The sequence below is a fragment of the Gopherus flavomarginatus genome, chromosome 1, assembly GCF_025201925.1.
Source record: "Gopherus flavomarginatus isolate rGopFla2 chromosome 1, rGopFla2.mat.asm, whole genome shotgun sequence".
NCBI classification, from domain to species: domain Eukaryota; kingdom Metazoa; phylum Chordata; order Testudines; family Testudinidae; genus Gopherus; species Gopherus flavomarginatus.
Genome location: NC_066617.1, coordinates 87,051,818 through 87,076,990, shown reverse-complemented (window position 1 = coordinate 87,076,990; position 25,173 = coordinate 87,051,818). Strand labels below are relative to the sequence as shown.

General features: G+C 41.2%; 1 protein-coding gene across 3 annotated transcripts in view; it reads right to left on the bottom strand.

Annotated features, from left to right (window-relative positions):
* NUDT4 (nudix hydrolase 4) overlaps nt 1-25,173 on the bottom strand; it is a 62,008-nt gene that overhangs the window by 7,491 nt on the left and 29,344 nt on the right. The window contains exons 3-4 of one of the 3 annotated variants that reach the window (XM_050935945.1): nt 7,880-7,924; nt 973-1,064 (exon numbers count right to left, since the gene is read on the bottom strand). In XM_050935945.1, coding sequence (XP_050791902.1) covers nt 973-1,064; nt 7,880-7,924 — 137 coding nt within the window. The remainder of the gene's footprint in view (nt 1-972; nt 1,065-7,879; nt 7,925-25,173) is intronic. The other 2 variants (XM_050935948.1, XM_050935952.1) reach the window with 2 other exon arrangements.

Sequence of the window (25,173 nt, the reverse complement as noted above, 5' to 3'; positions counted from 1 at the left end):
ATAATAGTGATATAAATTAAACACACTTTTTTTTTTTAATATTTAAGGGGGGGGGTGGCAGTCAGAGGCTTTCTGTGTGAAAGGGGTCACCAGTACAAAAGTTTGAGAATCACTGACATAGCAGGCTTTAGCCAGTGAACGTAACTTATGTGTAATGTTAAGATTTTTTCACGGTTATTTTTAGTAAAAGTCACGGACAGGTTGTAGGCAAACAATAATTTACCGAAGCCTGCAACCTGTCCATGACTTACTAAAAATGGTTGGGGAAGGGGTGAGACAGACTGTAGTCCAAGCAGGGGGAAAGACAGCCCAAGCCCCACTCTGGGAGATGGCTCCAGGTACTCCACTGCTGGCTGAGAGCTCTGGCCCTGCTGCTCTGAGGCTGATGCGGAAAATGTCACAGAGATCTCAGTTATGGAATCTGTGACTTTATGATCTAATCTTATCCTTGATAATGACTAATATTGGCATTGCTTGAGTGCTAGAAAAGTGATGAAGTATAAGTTTGACTAAAGCTAATCCAAGTTTTTCATTAAAGTTTGATGCTGCCTTTGTCATTGTTTTTGTATGGAAATCAAAACCTTTTTGTTTTCTGGAAACAAAAATTGAAAGTTTTTCAACAAAAAGCAAAAATCTGCTAAAAAGAGTTTTCTATAAAATATACCCATTTTCTAAACACTTGCAATTATGACTAGACTAATTATGACTAGCCAACTGGGAGTTCCAATTATGTCTAAAGTTACCGTTTATCCCATCTTATTGCTTTACAAGGCCTACTTCATATATTGTGTTATTTCTATATTGTATTTGAAGGTTAAGTTTTGTACAGTTGAGGAAACATTTACAATCATTTCAGTTTTGCCACAGATTCGGGTTCTCTCCAGATTTAGAAAAGAATCCACTGTTGTAGGTTCTAGAAAATAAAATACACTTCATAATTAAAGTTAGCACAGAGCAAGGATAAAAACAAACTTGCCTATATTAACTGAATCCTCCCAGTCTTCCAATATTTCAGTCACTGTCAGAACATAAACGTAAGTCCTATGCTTCCGGTCTTGGTTCTGCTTGAATGTCAGAAATACACATTTTAATTCACAGTAATTTGGAAGTTATTTTTAAAGACATATACTTCTTAAAATTCACATTCTTAAATTATTTACCTTAGATTAAGGTGTGCAATGTATCTGCTGACAAAACCAACTCTTTTATTGACTACATTCGATAGTTATAAAATCCTTCATAAGCCTTACTATTGCAGCACTAAACACAGGAGTATTTGAACTTCCATTTTTCCATTAAACAGGAAAGCCACCCTTAGTACTGAATAGAATCAAAATTGAAAGCATAGTGGATGCTATGGTGTGAAAACTGGATGATATTCATTTAGTTAACTCTCAAACATCTACACTTACGAGAGAGTCCAGGAAGGACAATCATGCTCATCTAGTCTGACCACATGTATAATGGAGACTATAGAATTTCACTCAGTATAGGTGAAATAGACAAGGGATTCATGAATCTCATTCATGAGCAAAAGAGTGTACTCCTTAATACTGAATCTAGATCTACCAATAGTAAGTTATGACTGTCAATGTTCCCTCTAATTTTTTCCATCCATGTGTGGAATAAATTTTATGTGCACCAAGGTAACGTGCGGATGTGTACCACCAGTAGAAACAAAAAATCTATATATATATATTTTTTTAACGTTACCATAGGGATAATTACTTCAGCCAGCACAGGTTAAGCACGGTAGAACTCACTACCCAAAGTAGTAAATTTAAGTGTAAGAAATAAAAATTATGAAAAGGCATAGACCAGTCAAAACAGTAAAACATTTTGAAAGAATAAAATTACAGAGAATACAGGTGCATTGCAGGAAGTACCAAGTAGAAACAACAGCAACTAGTATGCATTGGGATGTGAGTTAGACAGCGTGAGAGAGAGCGCGACACAGACGGAGTGTGTGCTGGCTGCTGGGGAAGTTTCTGAGACACACTGTGCGCAGTCTCTTTAAGGCACTCACTGAAAGCTCTCCTGCTCCTATCCTGAGCCATGTCCCCCCTCCCCTGCTCTGCAGAGATGGGGTATGGGGTGCGGGCAGCACCCGACATCAGCACCCCCCTTCCACACCCTGCACAGCCAGCAGGAGGGTCCCAGGAGCAACGTGGCTGCAAAGGGGGGGAGGTAGAGGGGGGCACCTGAACACAGCTACCGGATTGTGCACAGCTCTGCTAATCAAGTGCATGGCACTTAATCACTCCTGGGCAGCTGCCCGACCACATAGCTTAGAGGGAACACGGGTGACTACTACATAACAGAAAGCTTCTTTCACCCTGGAGGTCTGACTGGTTAGCAGACCCCACTAACCTATTAGAGAGAGCCTCCTTCCTTCTTCTCTAGTCACCCAACAGCTTACAGTTATGGGTAACTCATGGATGATAGCGAAGTAAGTACCCTTAATGGCTGCTCTTTGGGGCACTCCAAAGCCAGTTTTAACAAGGTAGAACAGAGAAACAGATTGAGCAGAGACAAGAGGATTTGTAGGGGAATTTAAGCTGGCTACTGGAACAAAACAACCATCTAACTTGGTTTGTATGACATATGAGACTTCTGACTTATCTACACAGAATGTTACTGTGTGGCAAGCCAAGGTGTGAATCTACAGTGCATTAGATTGCCATGCAGTATTGTCTCGTGTAGACATGCCCTAATAGTGCATATGTAGGCTGTTTTAAATAATTTACTGTTTTGTTCTAATTCCTAAATAAAAGTTCTAAGAAAGTTGTTGGTCATCAATCCTTAAAACCCTGTTAGAGCTGCAGGCTGATAAGCAAGTAGTGTACCCAGATCCCAGTTTAAGGGTAGGAGAATTGAGAAATTCCACAGAGACAGGTAAGGACAAGAAACCAAACACCTAAGGTGGGCACACTCAGACTAAAGGGGCAAAAAGGTGCAGTAACTGCAACAGTGATAGAGGGAACTTCTCCAATTCAGTCAACTTAGTCCTCACAGTGTAGGCATCTTTATTGCTTTACCACTGGAGTCCAGCATGCCTGCCCAAAAACAGCCTAACAAACTATTCAGATATGTAGCTTAACTCCTAGCTTTAAACTCTTCTCCTAAGAGAGGTATAGTGGCCAGTTCCTTACCTTCTAGCTTTGCTTTAGAGATGAGGCATTACAAATTGCCTCCAATTTAGAAAGTTAAATATATTAGCTGGTAAGGAGCTCCATCCAACATGCCCTAAAACTGAAGTCAGTTATCTAGGGGAGTGAAGCTGTTTAAGGTGCAGCCATGCCTCCAACTGAAGAGCCAGATAAGAGATGAGTAACTAGACAGATATGGTACAACTGTTACCTAGTCCAAGGGCTTGTCTAGACCTGCATGCTAAATTAGTGCTGCTGTGATCAATGTAGCAGCACTGATTTAGCGGGCCTGGTGAAGATGCGATAAGTTCATGGCAGAGTGCTCTCCTGTTGACTTCAGTCCTCCAACTCCTCGAGAGGTGAAAGCTAAGCTGGAGGCAGAGCATCTCCTGCTTACATAATGCAGAGCAGACACCTCACTAGGTCGAGATAAGCTACATTGCTCAGTGACGTGATTTTTTCACATCCCTGAGCGACGTAGTAACTCACATCAACTGTCCCTCTCGCCTCGGAGCCCGAGCGGCCGGAGCCAGCGAGACCCGCCGCCGAGGAAATGAGGGTCCACAATGAGCAAGAACAGTAACTTACTGCAGCAACTGTCTGACTTCAAAGAGAAACTGCTGAGCTTCAGTTCATCTGCAAATTTGACACCATCAGCTCAGGATTGAACAAAGACTGTGAATGGCTTGCCAATTACAGAACCAGTTTCTCCTCTCTTGGTTTTCACACCTCAACTGCTAGAACAGGGCCTCATCCTCCCTGATTGAACTGACCTCGTTATCTCTAGCTTGCTTGCTAGCACACATATATATACCTGCCCCTGGATATTTCCATTACATGCATCTGAGGAAGTGGGTATTCACCCACGAAAGCTCATGCTCCAAAACGTCTGTTAGTCTATAAGGTGCCACAGGATTCTTTGCTGCTTTCACATCAACTTAAGCAGCAGCGTAGGCAGGCCTAGGAGTCCTATAGTATTAGATGTAGCCTAAAAGAAATGCTAGGGCTACACTATGAAACAATCTGAGCAATAAAGTGAAAGCAACAAAGAACAGAGGTACCAAAGAATATTGTGAGTGTTCTCAGTTAAGGGGGGGTAGGGTCCAGAGGAACAGGCTGCCCGCAACTAGGCTAATCCAAATTTGACGACCTTTAGGGCATGCCACAAATCCTATCTGTGTAAGATTTTGTACCAAAATGATAGTTTGTGTATATAAACTATACAAATTTAGGAACAAAAAAAAAAGCACAGAAGATTCCAAAAAGTCTACCTATTAGGGATCTCATGCATATCTAGTTTGCCTCTGAAATATTTGGATACTATGGTGACACTCGCATGAACAGTGGCTGAACTTGGAGAAAATATTAACCAATCAGCATTTTATTGGTTTCTGGAAACCTACAGCTAAAGTAGATATAGCAGATGCAGTAATCTCTCTGCCTCACTCCAGGTGACTTGGGCATCAATCCATCAGTTCCACAGTATCCTCCTCAAGAGGAAAGAGTATTGTACCATTAAAGATGTTAGAGAAAGAAGGTGGGTGAGGTAATATCTTTTATTGGTCCACTTCTGTTGGTGGTATTTGACATGGAACGTGAAAGGGGTATTTAAGTATGGGAGACAGATTTTTGCCATTTCCAAAGATGGAAGTGTATCCCTGGGCCATTTATGTCTTAGCTGATTCAAAGTTTGTCATTCAGCCTATAAGTAGGATAAAATGCCCCCTTTTTTTTTTTTTTTTCTTTTTTTTAAGTCTGTTCACTGGCCGGTTGCTGCTCTAGATAAACTCCACTTAATATTTGATTCTGAACTCTTGTAATGCGAGTGCCTCTCTCAATATATATTTCATACCACTACATAGAAAAATTGTATCTCTCTACTCAGACTGCCATTTAAGATCCAAAGAAGGAAGAAAATTTGAAGCTATCTGGGTTTTCAAAGTAGAAAGAAAAAATTAGGAATGTGAGTACTCGGACATCATTTAGACATTGAAGCCATAGTTTTATCTCCTATGGTATATGAAACCATATTTTTTAACTCATGTCTTAAAACTAAATATCTGACAATCAAGTGAATGTTTTAATTTTAATTCTAGTTTTTATCTGTTGATGCTTCGTAACTGTTCAACAGTCATTGCAGTTCAACAAAGTCTGACAGCACACGACTGGAAATTTTGAAACAGGGTATCAGCCTATGGAACTGACTGCTGCACAATATGGAAAACAGACAAGAGCCAGATTAAAATAGAAGCACTTGTAGTTTAACTAGGCTAAAAGTTAGTCTGAACATCAGTACTATATATCCAAGCTTACTATCCGCTATCTCAAGGAATTTCTGCTCTCCATAATATAGCATATCGAAGTATGCAAGGTATATTATGTTTGTCTTCCTCTGAGGCAGTTATAAGTTTCTAAACACTTGTTAGGACTTCAGTTCAGAACTTGTGAAACAGTTGGCATAACCACCATCTAAAATAAAGCTACATTCACTGCATTGCTTGATGTGTTATGTCATTAGCCAAGCTACTGTCCGAGAATCAGTCCTTGAGAGGCATGGTTTTGGGAGGTAAAATAAGGTGGAAATTGAGAACTACTGTCAGAGTCTATGTAAAATAAGATTTGTAATTTTTAAATCTATTCTTTAACAATCTGTAATCCTAAACAGTAATTTCCTTTAAAGAAGCAAAGTTATACTAAGACTATTTTCTTGTTGACAAATTTCATCTATTTTTATTTACTTCAATTTAGTTTAAGATCACCCCACTTATTTTTCATACTGGCAAGGCGTTCAAGTACGTGTTAGATTTCAGTCATGAAATAATGGTAAAATTATTACATTAGAACCTTTTGTAGTAGATGTAATTCACTCTACCTTTCTTTATATAAAAGTTAATTTCCTGTGCCAGACAGCATCCATTTATATGTAACACCTTCGCCTAATAAATCTGTTTTCATACAATGGCCAGTCAATGCAATATGTTCAACATGCCTTTTTCAGTAGGCACCTTTATTTTGTATAGCATTCGTTTTCCAGGACAGCTTGGCATCATTTAATGGATCCCACCACACACTTAAGTGGCGCTTCAGGTGCATATTGTACTATGTATTAAAATTGAACCATATAACTATTTTAATTATTTTGGCCTTGTTAATATAAGCTATTTATTTACAAGTACCCAGCAAGGCTTTTATATGGCAAATATAATTAACACATCGACTCAGCTTTGCTTTGATTGTGGAGCAGGGGAAGACTCCACTTGTCTTTGAAGCTATTGATCTGTTACTCTTTTAAAGGGATAAAGAACCTAATATGCTACTGTTGCAACCAATGTTTAAAGTAACTATAGCAAAAATTGGAGGTTTTATTCTCCAATTCTTTGTGAGCATTTGACATTATTTTGTATCATCAGTTCCCCATTTGTGTGGGTCTGCCACAAAGCATCAGCGGAAACATTTTTAAAAAACAGGATAACAGTGACTGTCAAACTACAAAAATTGGAAGATACAGTTGTGGTACCAGAAGTTAAAAAGTAACTCAAGCTGACTAGATTGGGTCCCTTTGTCACCCACACTTCAAGGACAAAGGAATTTGTTGTTTTTGTGATTTTTTGCTTTTGAGAAAGCCTGATTTTTAGAATTGAATTTTTAAATCTCCAATATACTAAGAATGTTCAATCTTGTCTCGCGTGAAGCCAAAAGTAAAACCAAGGAAATGGACTGAAAGCTCTCAGAGACCTTAAAAGGACTAGGTATTGAATCTGAGTTGCCCCCACTGATATTTTGACTGATTTCTTTTTCGTCTTTCATATGAAGCACCAGAGATGGCCACAGCTGGAGAAGGGACATTGGATGGTATTGGCCAGTGGTCTAAAGTGGTATCAAGCATTCTCTCAAGTCTTGCTCACGTGCTCAACAACTAACTGTTGCCCATATTCAGGGTCAGGAAGGAATTCTTCCCTCCCGCCAGCCAGACTAGCAGTGACTAGGTTTTTTTGGTTTGTTTAAAAACACAAAAACAAACCACAAACCAAAAAAACCCCACCTTTCCTGCAGTTTGGAACTAGTCACTTGCTAGAAACATCTGGGTCTCATTCTCTGATTTCAGGGGCTTCAGGCACTGGTTCACCCTTATCTCTCCTGTTCTATGTGGCATACAACAGAGAAGTCTTACAAGGGCAGTAATACTTTGGTTTAATTCCAATGGGCTTTTAGTGTGCAGGTGGCTGGGTAGTGTTCAGTGACCTGTGATATACTGGTGGTCAGACCAGATAATCTGGTGATATTTTCTGGCTAAAGATCTATGGCTATTTTAGAAAGCTGGGTGCTGAAGAAAATCTTTAGTCTGAATTTAAAAGTCTGGTTTCACTTTTTTGGTTTCCAAGTGTCAAGCCTATTAATTCTTCAGATATCCATACATTTCTTCCAGGAAAATTGGGAAGAGAACACCTGGATTTCCAACATCTTGAAGACTTCCTACTTTCCAGGCCCTAAACATCAGAGAAGCAAAAAAGCACAAGCCCATTTCCGCACCTCCTTTTCCAACTTTTTTTTCTTTTAACCACTTTAAATCTACTTTGTAAGATCAAAACAAGTAACACTTGACTTTCTCAGAGAACTTCAAATCTGGTACTACTGCACAGATCTCGGTTTCACCAGCCTACCAACTTGCACAGTTGACACATCTGTTTTAGGTATGTGGGTTTGGGTTTCTTTGTTTTTAAATAGCTCACCTCAAATATCCCCAGCAGTCTGCCTAGTTTTCCCTTTACTCCAGCCTACAAAAGAAAAAGAATAAAGTGTTACCATGTCAGGTTTTTTTTTTTTTTTAGTTCAAAACTGAAGTCTGACTTGTGATTTTGTAAAGGAGTTGCTGTAATCCATTTTTATATGGCTTGCACAGTTTTATCAGCGGATACTGTAGAATATTTACCTAGACACCATTATATTACTTCAAAATGACCCCAAACTTTCTGGCGTCTGAATATGCTTGTGGGTCAAAAAATTTGTCTATTCAATAATTTGTGGACCGAATAGGAAGATACATATCTGATCTTATTGACTTAAGGTGGTGTGCAAGAGCATATTAGCACCAAACTGCAGAGAACAAAGAATAGCTGAACTCATATGCATCCAGACCTAAATGTTATTTTATTTGCCACATTCCTCGTAAGCTATTTACACATTAGAAAGAAACCAAACGGGGGACAAAGCGAGTTAAGGTGAGTAGAATGAAATAAATGGAAGCATTAGAGCCATACTTTACCAAGGCTAAATAATAAATTCAAACTAAAGAACCAAGATAAACCCCTTTAACAGGTCAATAGTCATTCCATAAGAAGAAGTCGTCCAGCCAGTGATGCCTGAGAACACTGTCAACTGGGTAAATCAACAGGCAAGACTCTAATACCGTTTTAGGATACCTGATATGCCAAGCAGAGTTATATGAATTGCCCTCACACAATCTGGACACAATACTTACATTGTACATGGTTCACAAATACAGATTTAAGTCATGCCCGAACCTACCTTCGGGATCCCCACACCTGTAGTTTACATCTCTATTTTTTGAGTTGGCAATGCTAAAATTCAGAGTTTTATTTTAGAAATAGCTTCTCGGCACACCTCCTATACAAGAGAAATCATTATCTACCTAGTTTTCTTCACTTTCATATCTACAAATAGTTTGAGATATTTCCAGTGAAGAGGCACTATTTTATGCTTTACACTTAGGTTTGGATTTGCAGTTTGTTCAGATTACTGATTTAGGACTCAAGGATAGCAAACCCATTTGCAGATGAGGCTATAACAAAGGGTTTTGTACACCTGAAATGTTACAGCAGCACTGCTGCAGCTGCAACACTTCAGCATAAATGCTACCTATGCCAATAGGAAGGGTTCTAGGTAATCCGCCTCCCTGAGAGGTGGTAGCTAGAGTGATGGAACATTGGTTGTTTGGTTGGCTTAACTAGGCCACTCAAGAGTTCTAGATTTTCACACCCCTAAGCGATGTATTTAAGCCAACTTAGTTTTCTACTGTATACCAGGCGTCAGTATGGACTTTTGATATAATGTATATAATACATTATTTTACAGTACTGGGAATTAATTTTCCAGCCTTCAATCCCTATTTCCTGTCCTAGCTAAAGAATCAGAATAATCGATGGCGTTTTATGCCTTTGAGATATTTAAGGAAGGAGATGGATTTTAATGAGAAGCTCAGACAGGAGACAAAAGCATGTAGAGGTTTTAACAAGCTGCTAAGAGACACTGTATATTGCTTTATAGTGAGCTCTCATGACCACTAAAGTGACCATTTTTTTATTTTATTTTAAACAAAGGCAGATGGCTGGTGTTCTTTATGAAGCATCTTTGGAAGATTAGGACTGAGCTCAATCCTATTCCAGGCAATGGGAGTTTTGCCACTAATTTAGTAATAAGTTTGGGCCTGAAGTTACTGCAGAATACACAGCCAGCTGCTTTGAATGCATAACAGCTTGCTAGAACTATTACTACACAGCTTTGAGCACACTTTATAAAAAACTTATTTTTTTTAAGCATCTGAAAATTAGGGTTGACCTACCTATATTGGTCACAGTTGGCAGTTTCACACCCTGTCTAATGGAGTTGGGTTTACTAACCCCCACTTAGATGCAGCTAAATTGATGGAAGGATTCGTCCGTTGACCTAGCTACTTACAGAATAATAGAAAAACTGTCGTTGTAATAAGTGTCTATGCTACAGCACCACATATGTCCTGCTGTAGCTGCTTTTAGTGTAGTCATACCCTCAATGAAGACAGCAGTGAGCCTTCTGTTGAGCATACTTACTAAATAATCCTTTGTATACTACTGAACAATACAGCTAAGACTCAGAATATTTACTGCCTTATGTAATTCATTAGAGGTCCCTGTGTCTACTGTAACTTCAGATGGAATTTCTCTCGTTGTTCTGCTCTGATGAAGTGCAGCTGCCCAGACATTCTTATTTCAATAGTCTATTCTCTCAGCATGCAAGCAAAACTTGGCAATTTAGTAAATTGCCTGAAATACAGAAACCTGTATTTTTAATAATACCCTTTTTAGCATGTGGCAATTCTAAACTTTATTGTACAAGATTAGAAATTATTCATTTTTTTATTATCTCCAGAAGAAGTGGTCTCTTCTTGCCACTCCAAGAATCTGAAGTCTGAAAGAACCAGCTATTCTGTAGTAAAAATGACAGTTTACTGGAAGTAATGTTAATGGAGAGCATGGCTACAGTTGAGGCAAACAGATTTTCTTCATAAAGGAAACCTGTTGGTTTGTGTCCAACTGTACCAAGACATTTGTCATTTGAGAAAGTCAGAAAAATGTTAAGAGTCATGCAGTTGGAATTCCATAGAATGGTTCAGTGAACTGAGAAAATTGTGCCATTCCAGAAGCTACCCAATTGACAACTTTTTTAGTATATAGTTAGGTTATATTTCATCTGATCCAGAAAAGCTTTAAGTAAATTGAGATTTGTTTTGCTTGCTTGTTTTTCAACTCTCTCCCAACTCTAAGGCACCCTAGTCTGACAGACCATGTTAAATTGGGTTCCAGAAGTCTGGCAGAGTTAGATTAGCACACTTCACTACAAATATACGAGTATGGCTCCTCCCTACATCAAACGCCACAGGGACTTTCTTACAAAATCAGTTTGAATTGGTAAGAAGTATTTAACTGCTTAGAGCAGTGGTTCTCAACCTGTTACCTGGGCCACAGGTTAAAAACTACACAGACTCCTCCCCCACCCCCCGTGCCTCCAACCCAGAGATCCCTCCACTAAGTGGGGCCAGGAGTGGAGCCCTGGGTGCGGGGCCTGACAGCAGCCCCAACACTGAACCTGGCTATATGGGGCTGGGTATTAGCCCTACCGTGCGGGGCTGGCCGGTGACTCTGACTCACCCTGCCCGGCAGGGCAGCCCAGACGTCACAGCGCTGGGCGACCAGCCAGCTAGTAACCTGTACCTGCGAGGCCACGGCCTTTCGCACACAAGTGGGCTGCAGCTGTGTGCTAATTGGGCTGTGGGTTGTGAACTGCTGGCTTAGAGTAATAAGTTTTAAAAGAACATATTAGTCTAATCATTTAGCAGTTTTAGTCAAATCTTCCAGCAACTCAGCCTTTAGTCTGCAAATGACTTAGTCCATATTATAGGAAAGTTGCATTTTACACTGGAAAATCTGGAAAAAGCTTCACAGGTGATCCAGGGAATTACAGATCAGTAAGTCTTACACTTGTACCTGGCAAATAGAACAACCCTATTTTTAATTAGTTCAAACATCTGGGAGATCATGATGCAACTGATCTAATCAGCATGGTTTCTACAAAACAAAATCATCTCTCACCAATCTTAAAATTCTTTGATCATGTCAATAAAGTAATGGATATAGAAGAGCCAGTTAAATTTAGACTTCCAAAAAGGTCCTGCCTGATTTTTAGTAGCCTCTTGTGCAAGTCCTGAGGCATAGGTAAAAGATTGGCTAGAAAATAAGACAGTAGAATTAAATGGTCAGTTTTCACCAGTGGAGGGTTAACAACAAGCAAGGTGCCTCCAGGAAATTCAAGCAAGTTGTGTGGTAGCAAAATTTGCAGATGACTCAGTTTACATTAGTCAGGACCAGGGAGGACTGAGGATCTTCTGAGAGACTTAAGCAAACTTGGCAAACAGGCAACAGGATGAGAATTTAAATTCAGTGTTGATAATGCAAGATAATGCACATGGGAGGGGAAAAACTGAAGTGCTCATACTCTTTACAAGGTTTCTTTGCTATGTTAATTTAGAACCTAAGTGTCACTGTAGACAGCTCAAAGAAGACCTCTGCTCTAGGTGCAGTTGTAGGGGAAAAAAAAGGGTGTTAAAATGCATAAGGAATAGGATTGAGTGTAAGAAATTGTAATACCTTTTATATACTCGTGCAGTATTGGTCACCCCATCTCAAAAATATTGCAGAAATAGAGGGGATTCCAAAAAGCAGCAACAAGTATGAAGTGAAGGGGAAAAACTGGGATTATTTACTTTAGGAAATTAGTAAGAAGGGATGTGACAGAAGTATATAAAACAAGTTGTTCAGAGAAATTAGATAGCTTCTGTTTTTCCTGTCTTGTAACAGGAGCGAGATCAGCGGGCAGGTCATCCTCTCCTGAGTCCAATGCCATCTTAGCAACCTCCTTGGAGCAAGTCTATTTGAAGCTCTAAGGCCAGCAGGTCCTAACTGAGGACTGACACTGAGCAGCAATCTAGAATATTCTTTCCCAGGAGCTGGGGGAAGAGAAAGACACGCGTACAGTATGTCAAACTAACAAGGCTTGAAGATAAAAAGGTTTTAGCTCCACCATAAAGCAGGAAGGGAGCCTTGGTACCCGGTTTTCAGCATGAGAAGAGAAAGTTGCTCACCTTGTGTAATAATGGTGGTTCTTTGAGATTATGTCCCTATGGTTGCTCCACTTCAGGTGTGTCTGCATCCCTGCCATTCTGATCGGCGATCTTTGGTAGCAGTGTCTGTTTGGCCCACATGTGTGATGAGGCTAATTAGCGCTGCATGGGTAAACCACCCTCAGTTCCTTCTCTACTGCAATGTCTCCATTGAGAACTCTGAAGGAGGAGGAGGAGGATAGGTTTTGGAGCACCCATAGGGACACACCTCAAAGAACCCTTGTTGCTGCACAAGGTGAATAACTTCCTCTTTGAGTAGTGTCCCTATGGGTGCTCCACTGTAGGTGACTCCCGAGCAGTATCTCTGATGGGAGGTTGGGGCTTCAGAGTACAGTCTTTTATGGATGACACCACTGTGGAGCCGAAGATTGCTGGAGACTCTGTTTCCAATGCTATCGCATAGTGTTCTGCAAATATATGAGCATCAGATGCCCAAGTTGCTACCCTGCAAATTTATGAGATAGAAACATTCTTGAGGAAGGCAACATGCATGGAAACTGATCTCATGGAATGTGTATGGATTCCAGATGGACATAATCTATTGCAAGCATGACAGCAATGGTTAATACAGTTCAAGATCCATTTGGAGAATTTCTGGGCTGATATCACAGAGCCTTTGGACTTTTCTGCAATGGAGAGGAAGAGCTTTGGTGATTTCTTAAAGGCTTTCATCCTGTCAAAATAAAAGGCCAAGGTCCTCTTAATGTTGAGTGTATGTAGTATAGCCTCGCTGTTGTCATGTAAAAAGTGACAGAGTCCTGTGGCACCTTATAGACTAACAGACATACTGAAGCATAAGCTTTCGTGCATGAATACCCACTTTGTCAGATGAATCTAGTGGAAATTTCCAGAACCAGGTATAAATATGCAGGCAAGAATCAGTCTAGAGATAATGAGGTTAGTTCAATCAGGGAGGATGAGGCCCTGTTCTAGCAGAATTGTGAATACCAAGGGAGGAGAAACTGCTTTTATAGTTGGCTAGCCATTCACAGTCTGTTTAATCCTGAGCTGATGGTGTCAAATTTGCAAATGAACTGAAGGTCAGCAGCTTCTCTTTGAAATCTGGTCCTGAAGTTTTTTTTGCTGCACGATGGCTACCTTTAAATCTGCTAGTGTGTGTCCAGGGAGGCTGAAGTGTTCTTCTACAGGTTTTTGTATATTGCCATTCCGAGTATCTGACTTGTGTCCATTTATCCTTTTACGTAGGGAATGTTGTCATGGTGAGGCTATGGGTAAAAGGTGGGGAGGTGAATGCGTTGGTTTATGTGAAAAGATGAGGATGCCTTGGGGATGAACTTGAATATTGCCTAAGAGTGACCTAGTCTTTAAAAACTACCATGAAGGAGGGGCGGGGTGTCATTAGTGCCGCAATCTCCCCTATTCTCCTTGCCAAGATGATGGCCATTAGGAATGCCATCTTCACTGACAAGTAGGTAATCAAGCAGGTGGCCACAGGTTCTAAAGGCAGTCTAGTTAGGCTCTTTAAAACTAGATTTAGATCCTATGTTGGAATGGGGTATCTGGTTTGGAAAAATCTATTTGTAGCTGGGTGAGTGAAAACAGAGTATCCCTCTATCTGTTGATGGAAAGCCGTTATGGCCGAAAGGTGTACTTTGAGCAAACTGAGGGATAGCTCTGTCCTCTTGAGATCTAGTATGTAGTCCAACATCACAGGGAGGACAGAAGATGTCAGGGTGATTTGTTTGGACCAAACCTAAAACCTTGACTTTTGCAAGGTAAGTGAGATGAGCAGCTAATTTTCTGCTGTTTAGTAGCACTTCCTACACCTCCTCAGAGCATTAGCTCTGTGTTGGAATCATGAAGGAGCCAAGCCTTGAGCCAGAGTATCGGCAGGTTGGATGGAGAGTTTGTCCTGTGAGAGGAGGTAAGGAGTGGCTTGAAGATGGATTGATGGACACATCGCAAGCTGTGACAGGTACAGGTACCACATCTGTCTCAGCCAGGTAGGAGCAATCAGTATAACATTTTCTCTCTCTTTATCAGGACCATCTGCAGCAGAAGAAACGGGGAAAGGAGTATGGGAGGCCCTTGTCCCATGGGAGACGCAGAGAGTCTCCTAACAAGCATTTTCCAAGTCTGGCTATAGAGCAATATAGAGTGGGCATTTCCTGTTCAGATAAGCAGTGAATAAATTTATCAGTGGGGTCCTCCATTGATAGAATATGCTGTGGAGGACTGTTGGGTTCATTCGCCACTTGTGGTCATGTGAAAACTTGCAACAAACTGTCTGCTGTTATATTCTGTACTCCTTCCCAGATTTGGACCTTAGCGTCCAAAATATGGGTGTTAGCATGAAAACCTCCAAGCTTAGTTACCAGCTTGGACCTGGTAAAGCTGCCACCACCCAAAAACAATTAGAGTGTTTTGGGGCACTCTGGTCCCCCCCAAAAACCTTCCCTGGGGACCCCAAGACCCAAATTCCTTGAGTCTCACAACAAAGGGGAATAAACCATTTCCCTTCCCCCCTCCAGGTGTTCCCTCCCTGGGTTCCTGGAGAGATACACAGAAGCAAGCTCCGTGAATCTAAACAGAGGGACTCCACCCTCTCCTATTTCCAGTCCTGGAAACACAAGCACTTCCCTCTTCACCCAGAGGGTATGCAAAGTCAGGCTAGTAAATCTAACACACACAGATTTCCCCGACTTCTTCCTCCCACCAATTCCCTGGTGAGCACAGACTCAATTCCCTGGAGTTCCCCACTAAAGAAAAACTCCAACAGGTCTTAAAAATTGTGGCAAATGCATCAGTTCCATCCCTTTAGCGCTTCTGTGCACAGTGGGGATGACTTGGCACCCCTCTGGCAGTTTGAGTACATGTACACTGTTGTCTGTCATGATTTTTTGTGTGTGTCCCTGAGCAGTGGGAGAAAGTGAGCACATGCATCTGACCATTGATTCTGAGTAGATTAATATGGAGAGTCACCTTCATGGGAGACCCCTTGCCCTGAGCCTTGAGGTTGTTCACATGTGCTTCCCAGCCTATCATGGATGTGTCCGTAGTCAGAAGCAACGTGTGTGTGTGGGGGATGTGAACGAGACCCTCATACAGACATTTGTTGGGTCTTTCCACCACTCCAGGGAGTGTGACCCTGAAGGGCATCGACAGAGGTTTGTAAGGGGGAGGCATAATTCAGCGGTTTGAGCATTGGCCTGGTAAACCCAGGGTTGTGAGTTCAATCCTTGAGGGGGCCATTTGGGGATTGGCCCTGCTTTGAGCAGGCGGTTGGACTAGATGACCTCCTGAGGTCCCTTCCAACCCTGATATTCTATGATAATCTGTCTGTGTTTGGTCTGTAGACAGATTTGAGTCATGTCTGCAGATACCTCCTCTGTAGTCTGGCAGGAGATATTACTAACAAGCCTGCCTCCACATGCCCAAGAAACTGGAGGCAATGTCAGAACTGTCTCAGAGTGGTCAGGCTGTGAAATCTGTGTTGGGGAGAGATTGACCCCTATAAACACTAAGTGCTGTACTGGAGTTAAGGTTGATTTTTGGACATTGATTTGTAGACTCAACTTTGTGAATACATCCATAGTTCCCTGGATGGCCCATAGAGCATCTCTGAAGGAGAGAGTTCTGAGGAGACAGCTGCTTAAGTATGGGTAAATCATGATTCCCAGGGTGCATAGATAAGATACTCTGGAAGCTGATGAAAGGCCAAAAGGAAGTACTCTGTACTGGTAATGGTTCTGACCGAGGGTAAACCTCAGGGATCATCTGTTGGATGGTTGATCTGATATGTGGAAGTAGGCATCCTGGAGGTAGAGGGCAAGATGCAAGTCTCCTTGTTCTACAGATTTAAAAAAAAAAATTACTGCTAGTGTGACCATCTTGAATTTATGCATTCACATATTTGTTCAATGCTATGAGATCCAGTATGGTCTCCAACTTCTTTTCTTGGGGATCAGGCTATATCAGAATAAAAGCCTTTACCTCAGAGGTGTACCAGAATGAGCTCTATGGCACTCAGGCAGAGCAGGTAACTTATTTCTCATCTTAAGTCACTCTTGAGAAGGGTCCCAGAAGAGGGATGGGGAGAGAAGGAGGTAAAATGGATAGAGAATCTATTGGAGATAGACGTATCCTTGGAGGCTACACTACCCACTCGATCAGCAAGTAGCAATCGATTTATCATGTGTAGTATAGACACGATAAATCTATCCTCTATCGCTCTCCCGTCGACTGCTCAACTCCAACTCAGTGAGAGGCAGAGGCAAAATCGACAGGGGAGCGGTGGCCGATCCTGTGCTGTGAGGACACGAAGTAAGTAATTCTAAGTTGATCTAAGATACGTCGACTTCAGCTATGCTATTCTCCTAGCTGAAGTTGCATATCTTAGATCAATTCCTGACCCCAGAGGCCAGGCCCAGGACCCATCAGTCAGTTTTCCCAATTTTGGAGGAACAGAGCAAGGCAGCATTCAAAGGGACACAAATAGTTAGTGAGTTGCAGTTGTTGTAGGGAGTTGTCTCTCAGGGCCTTAATCAGAGCATCAAAATTGGTATTTTGAGGTGAAAGTCTAGGATGTTAAGACTTGAGAGTGTTTACACCTCAACTTTAGACTTTTGTTGTGGCTCATAGTAGCGCTGCAGCAGGTACTTGCCCTCTACCTCCAGGATGCCTATTTCCATATATCAGTTCAACCATCCAACAGATGATCCCTGAGGTTTACCCTCGGTCAGAACCATTACCAGTACAGAGTACTTCCTTTTGGCCTTTCATCAGCTTCCAGAGTATCTTATCTATGCCAGGATTTGTCAGAAGACTGAGGACTAAATTTTCTTTTTTGTCCCAGTATATAGATCCCCAAATCCTTCAGTGTGGGCCTAGAGTCTTTGAGAAGGTGAAGTGATGTGTCACTCTTACCTGCAAACAATTTGGAGCCCTCAAACATTGTTGGTACCTTCTTTGGCAGCCCCAAAAGGTGTGATGCAACAAGCATCATGGTTATGACTGCTGTGATACTGAGGGGGCGGCCATATCTGCAGCATCTAGTGCAGTTCTCTCCACTCACTGCCCTTCATGAATAATGGACTGTTCTCATTGTGCTTCTGGCAGGTAGTCAATAAAAATGTTACATTTGGCATAATTAATGTGGTCATATTTTACCATAAAGGCCCGGTAATTCACAATTCTGAAGTGCAAGGTTATTGAGAAGTATACTTCTTTGGAAGGCAAGCAAAGTCTTTTCCAGTGCCTATCTTATGGGAGTATTTAACATGATGTTGGTGGCCATGGGAATTCACTCCATCCACAATGATGAAATTACATGGAGGGTGTGAAAAAAATTTGTATCCTTGGGCATGTATGTAGTTTTTACTCAGCCATTTGCATGTTGGGTGATATGGAAAACACCAGCCTCAGTATTACCTCAGCTGGACCCAAAAGCACCAAGTTAATTGGGAGGGTGATCCTCAAGGAGGACATGTGCAGTATGTCTAATGACTTATGGCAGGTGTCCTTCACCTCCATGAGACGGATCTACAGTGTCTATCACCCTCTTTGTGATGTTCTGAAAGAGTTTGAAATAGTTTGCCATGGACAGTGGAGGAAGCAACACCGCCTTTTCTGGGGAGTAAGATGAGATTTGTTTGTGGTGTGGCCTCCTCTCCTAGTCTGGTCTCCTTCTCCTCAAGTTTTCTCACCAGGTTCTAAGGCTCTGGATATAGAGGCTGAAAGACAGTGCCTCAGACTCCCCGTTGGTGACAACAGATACATGGAAAGGATGGGGCCTGTAGACTACCCAAAGATCTCCATATGGCCAGTGGTGTGGTGGAACTCGTGGCTGGTTATACCACAGAAGTGGAGGCTCAGAGCAAAGATGTATCTGGGAAGTTGCCACTTTGTGGACAGAGGAACCATGGTGAGAATGCCAAGAAAGTGACCAGGTGGCCATCCTATCTGAGGATATGCTGGATACTCATGGAGCCGATAAGGAGAGTGGAAGTGAATACCTCGCTGCTGCTGTTGATTCTGGGATTTGAGATGCAGTCAGTACCAGTACTGAGTAGAGGGGACTACTAGGATCTCAGATATAACAAGGCCCCTGGAAAAACAAACTCCTGCAGGGCCATGATCAGTTCTACTAGGGCTTGTCAGTATTGACTTCTCAGTACTGAGAAAATTAGCAGCCTTACTCAATGTGGACATTCTGACAAGAGTTGTTTAGAAGTTGTTGGTACAGAGGATTTATGCGCTGATGCAGTCTTTGTAGGGATAATATGGTTTGTGTTCTTGCCTCTGACAGGTGGTGCTGCTGTTTTGGAAACTGCTACTATACACCAGCAACTTAGTGTTTCCTAAGTTTTACAACCCATTATAAGTATACCTGGTTTCTTAAATTGATAGAGTTGTCATAGTTTTAAGATTTTCTGCTTAAACACTGTATTGTGTACAGTATATAAAAGTCTCCCAAAATGGAAACATATCACTAAACAAAGCAGTTTAGAAAGTTTCCTCCTTTTTCCCCATTTAAGCCACTTGTGTGTGAAAACTGTACTTCTTTGTAAAGAATTCCATTTAAGTTATACAGAAGGGCAATCCACACACCTTCAGTTTTGAGCTACTATTAGATAAGTCTTCACTATCAAGCAGGCTAGCTTCATCTTGCTACTCATGACATGAGGTTCCAGAGACTAAGCTGTTGCCCCAATACTGTATACAAAGGATGTATTATTGCAACATCTATATAAATACTTGTTCTGTTTTCATATTTCAAAATCTCAAACTACTGAATCACATTTAAGAATTTACTGTAGTTTGCCTGGGCTTTAGGAGACTCTCTTGTTCATAACTTAAGTCTAAAAGCAGTCAGTCTTCTAGTAAAAGAAGCCAGACAAACCAGAAGTTTTCTACAAAATGGCCCGATGAAGGCAAATACCTCCAAAAAGTGATTCCATTTCAGTTAGAGGCAGCATTATAAAATCTTAATCTTAATTTAAAATTATGCACATTAAATATATTCTAGAAATAAATTGCAAAGTTTTGAACTGAGTTGGTATCAGGAATTTGAAGCCTATCCTAGTTCAGTGGTTCCAACTGGTTATCTTTAGAGATGGCTAGTTTCAAAAGGAGTAGATGTTTCCAGCTGCCTTTTTTTTTTTTTTTTTTTTTAAAGTGGTCAGAACTTTATGAAGTACCTTGAGCCCTGTTAAAATAGTTCCCACTGCAGATACTGCTGCAAACATAGTAGTGGGGATTAGAACACCCCACCACAAGCAGAAGATCAAGGTGGCTGGGCAGCACTTTTAGGGTGAAGGAAGCGCTACGCTGGTCTTAAAAAGGGTCAGTTGTGTCACCAAATTTGCTCATTACTGAATGCTTATCCATTAGCTAGCATAAACCCTTGTAAATGTGTTCTGCAAGTTATATTGTTCCAGTCCCAATCCCAATTCCACTGACAGTTTTTTTTAAATCAGAAGTGTCCCTTAAAACTATTGTGCCATCCATGAAAGTCAAGTTCTCACAAAAATTAGTCACTTCTTTTTGAAGTGCTTGTTTTGCTCAAAATGCCAGTTTAAAGACAGGAGCAAAATGATTCAATTTTATATTTGGCACTCTCCTGTGGTAGAAATAGAAGTTTTCCCCTCCTCCCCATTTCTTAACAAGGGGAGAGATTTTAACTCATTAAAAAGTTCTTACTCAAGACAAATCAAGAGTTTTAGAATAGTTTTAGTGTTTACTCCTGGAATGTTTAATAAACAAAGAAAGTCTACAGCAGAATGTGGCTAGATTTGAAGTTCCAGGGCATTTACAAAACTCTCTTACCCAAAGGTTAGAAAAGAATGGTTACTTACTTTACAGTTACCATGGTTCTGAGTCGTGCACAAAGAGTAGAATCTGTGTGGACATGTGCCATATGCACACACAATTGGATTCTTTTGAATAGCAGTGTCTTGGAGCAGTGCTTGGGTCCTGGATACCCTCATGACCATCAGAGCTGAGGGCATAAGGGGTGGGGCAGCCTCAAACACGTTAGTTCTTTTGCCAATGAAGAATCCCAAGTTAGCAGGGAAAGAGATGGGTCATGGAATCTGTATGGTCAACACATCTTAAAGAATCAGTTACTGTAAGGTAAATAAATTATTTTGAGTGATTGTCCTCAGAGTATCCTGTTCCTGGAGGTGTGCAAAAGTCCTACTTATATAGATTGGAGGACCACCCTTCCGAAGCTTACATCTGATCTAGACGCATGCGCTAAGGTATGGATGCAGGGTGGTAGAAGTGTGGAGTGAACTCCAAGTTGCTGCCCTACAAATCTCAGTCAAGGGGACATTGTTCAAGGTGGCACCAGCTGTCATCACCTGGGCTTGAGTTGAGTCAGACTTAATGTGTCCAAGGGAATTTCTTAGACAGCAGGCACTCGTGCAGTCCAAAACCCATTTAGACAGCATCTGCACAGCTACTAGTTTGTCCTCATCTTCTGCACATGACAAATAGCTTTGGCAAGATCCTAGGTAGGCAAAAGGACAATGCTCTAACCACACTGAACACATGAAGCTTTCAGTGAAGAACATTGTTTGGGAAGAGAAACTGGCAGAAGAATGGGCTGATCATTCTTAGGCAGGAATTTCAGATACTGCCTCACCGTAACCTTTACTTGTTTAAGAAGGACCACTCCACATAAGGACCTGGATCTCCTATACTTCTGGAGAATGGGCATCAGGAGGGTAGACTTCATGGAGAGGTAGCCCTGGGCTCAAAGGGAGGACCCATTAAGCCAGCTAGTGTGACAGATCTTACAGAACAGGGGAATCTGACTGGTTGAAAGGCATGGGTCAGTTCTTTAAGAAACCTCATTACAGCTTTTGTTTTAAAGAAACATTACACAGAATAGTCTTCAGATCCTTGTATTTGACAGGGTGTTACCATATGGGAAATGACTGCTTATGAAGGAGTACTGTGGGGGTCATAGTGGATCACAAGCTAAATATAAGTCAGTAATACTTGCAAAAACAGCAAATATTCTGGGATGCTTCCAATACTCCTGCTAATACAAGACACAGGAAGTAATTCTTCCCCTCTACTCTGCGCTGATTAGACTTCAACTGGACTATTGTGTCCAGTTCTGGGCATCACATTCAGGAAAGAAGTTGGAGAAAGACCACAGAAGAGTAACAAAAATGATTAAAGATCTAGAAAACATGACCTATGAGGGAAGATTGAAAAACTAGGTTTGTTTAGTCTGGAGAAAAGACAGGAGACGTAACAGTTTTCATTTACATAAAAGGTTGTTACAAGGAGGAGTGAGAAAAACTGCTCTTAACCTCTGAGGAGAGGACAAGAAGCAATGGGCTTAAATTGCAACAAGGGCAGTTTAGGTTGAACATTTGGAAAAACTTCCTGTCAGAGTGGAATAAATTGCCTAGGGAGGTTGTGCAATCTCCATCACTGGGGATTTTTAAGAGCAGGATGGACAAACACCAGTCAGGGATAGTCCAGATAATACTTACTCCTGCCTTGAGTGCAGGGGGACTGGACTAGATGACTTCTCATGGTCCCTTCCAGTTCTATGATTCTATATTAGAGTGAGCATGACATGTCAATTTAATAAAATCACTTAAAATGGGTGAAATCTCTACCTGTACACATTTTTAGTAGATCAGGCGTGTCTACCAAATATTAATATTCAAAGAAACTGGATAGATATACTTTTCTTGCAGGTGACTGTACTTAAGAGTATTAATAAAAGGTACCCAAATATCAAAGTACTTATCTGTCCTCGAGTCTATTTTGGAAGCCTGCTTTATGACATATGGTTTGACATTTCAAGAGATCCTAATAGAGTCAATGTTGATAGGAGCACTGTGGGAGTGGGGATGTGTAGACCAGCTTGATGGTGCCCTTCTGGACTCTGAAAAACTATGGGATTCCTTCCTCCATTGCATAACCAGGTCCCACTGTGCAAGCCTCAGTGGAGATAGGTCATATTTCAATGAGGATGGTCTGCTGTGCTCCCTGGAGGCAAAAGTGGCAAAAATCCTCCTCCATAAGTGGGGCATGCCATTCAGATGTCTTGTTCTCAGATCTATAGCTGGTTCTGATCAGTACTGAGGGACCTGTCTATCTACTGATTGCCTCTAAATCTGTCTAGAATTGGAGACTCTGGTACTGTTCCCAGAGCCAAATCTGCTGGTGTGAAGAACTGTCAGTGCAGATAAGAGTGTTGGTACCAAACACACTGTCAGCGCCAAAGTCTTCCTCAGCACTGCATTCATCAGCACAGCACCACCCAGAGCTAGTGTAGGATCAGCCACCTGAATGGTACCAGTAGCAATGTGGCGTTTGTTATGGAAAGCTACCATCTTTTGTACCACTTTTGCCTTGGAGCTTGGGCGAGACTCAGCCCTGAAGCTCTGATGTGTGAGAGCGTTAGGAAGGGCTGGTCTTCTGGCTGAGAAGGGAAAGCTAGGTCCTTCCCTGATTCTTGGAGGGGTGCTCTTTACCTCCTCCCTCCTGTGCCAATATCAGGGCATAGAAGTGATATTTCTTAATGTGATATCATAGCTCACTGGACAAATGAGTGACATGAGAAAGTGGCCTCTTCAGTTGCCTATTGGGATCAGACGCTTGTGTGAACGTTTAAGAAATGAAGTTTCCATCTGACTTTTCTTGCCCTCAGGGTGTGTCTGAAGTTTTGCACACTGAACAGTGTTCAGCACATGTTCCTCTCCCAAGCATGAGGCACGTAAAGTGTGTTATGCATCTTGCAATACAGCAGTGCCTATTTTAAATCCTGTAGACTTGCTTTTGCCTATTTATACCTAGGTGCAGGGTGTCTAGCCCTTGCACGGAAGGTGGAGGATGTAAGAAAACCTATCTATACCTTGAACCTCGAAACTACAATAAACTTTACAAATGGGTCTAAACTAACTTATTTTAATAAGTAACAGTTCATAGATAACAAAAAGATCAAACTATACTGTCAACTACAGTGGCTGCAAAAGTTCTTGCATGGTCTCTACTTTTTTAAATTCTAGTTCATAGCAAATATTTCATGACTAAAAGCAGTGTGTTATGATCTCCTTGATATTTTAGTATAAACAGTGAGCAAAACCAAGTATTTAAGGGTACCTTTAGCTAATATATATTTGAACAGTTCATGTAATTTTAACTGCAGGATCATGGCTTGTTCATTTCAGCTACAGAAGAATCCTAGAGAACTATTTAATGAAAAACAGCTTAGAAGTATATTTTAGTATGAATTTCAGGATTTCATGTAAAACAGAAAGGAGTCCAATATGGTCTACACAGCCATATTTAAAAAGCTCTTTTGAAATACTCACTTACTGAACTATAAGATGCTTCAGAAGGTGAGACTTCAGGTTGGGATTTTCAAATAAGCTTAAGGCCTTGTCTACAGTAGGAAAGGTTTTGCTGGTGTCACTTACACCAGTTCACCTTCCCCTAAACAAAACAGATTCTCTCAACCAAGTGAGCTTTTTGCTGGTATGCTGCATTTATACCAGGACTTTCATTAGGGGTTTTATTTCCCCCTGACATAACTATACCAGCAAACCTTGAGTAGACAAGGCTTGAGCATCTCTGCTATGGAAGATCATAAATTCGTGAGCCAGACTGAATTAATGAGTTTGAGTTGGGTATCATTTTGGCTGATCCAGAAGAGAAAGTCAAGATAAATAAGACCTGGGAACAAGCATATCAACAGCTTTTGTGCTGACATGTTACTTAAGACAGTTTTATGGCAACTCTTCACCATTAAGAAAGAGGGGAGAAGATTCATCTTAAGGGCCTGGTCACTGGTACTCTAATACACCACCACTGGCATCAAGCACCAGGCTTCAGTTAAGAATGTTCTGCATAAGCAATGCCACAATTTGGACTGATCAATATTGAATACCTTTATGCTTATGGGGTAAGCTTTTCCTATTAAATCCTAAACATTCTATAGGGTTTCTTGATTTCCGCTGAACAGTGTCTCAAACCACTATTTGCATAGTAGCTTAATATATTGTGTTAAGTAGCTTCTTTGAAGAACTGAATTAAAGCGCATTTCCCCATTCTAATTTTGAGGAAAGGACAAGAATATACACTAGCAGGTTCTAGTAAAATCCACTCCTTTAAGGGAGCTTCCATTTGAGCAACCAACCATAACTGGGCTAAGTAGGATAAGTGGTCAGAAGCCACCTACCGATTTTTATTTTTTGGTTATAGTCCATATCCAGAGCTCTTCTAGTTTGCCTAAAGAGAAGTGTAGTTTTTGTTGGAAGTTGTCCACTAGTTACAACAGAAAAGGTGAGAATTAAGATGAATTGTTTGTGGTTTTCCTTGTAGAATTTTGTTTGTACAGTTGCAATAGCAAGTTAGAGCCTTTATTCAGGTTTTGGGAGTCAAATAGTCAGTGTTAGCTTGTTACTCCTATGCAGGATAGGACTGTCAAGTCACTGCTTTGAAATAACTCTCTGCAGTTCTTTTGAAATGTTTCATGCAGGAAAGTATTTAAGACATTCCTTTATCAGATTTTATGCATTCCCAAATATCGGTGGTCTTTAACATGCATCCAAATTGGAAGATATTCAGTTTTAGCCC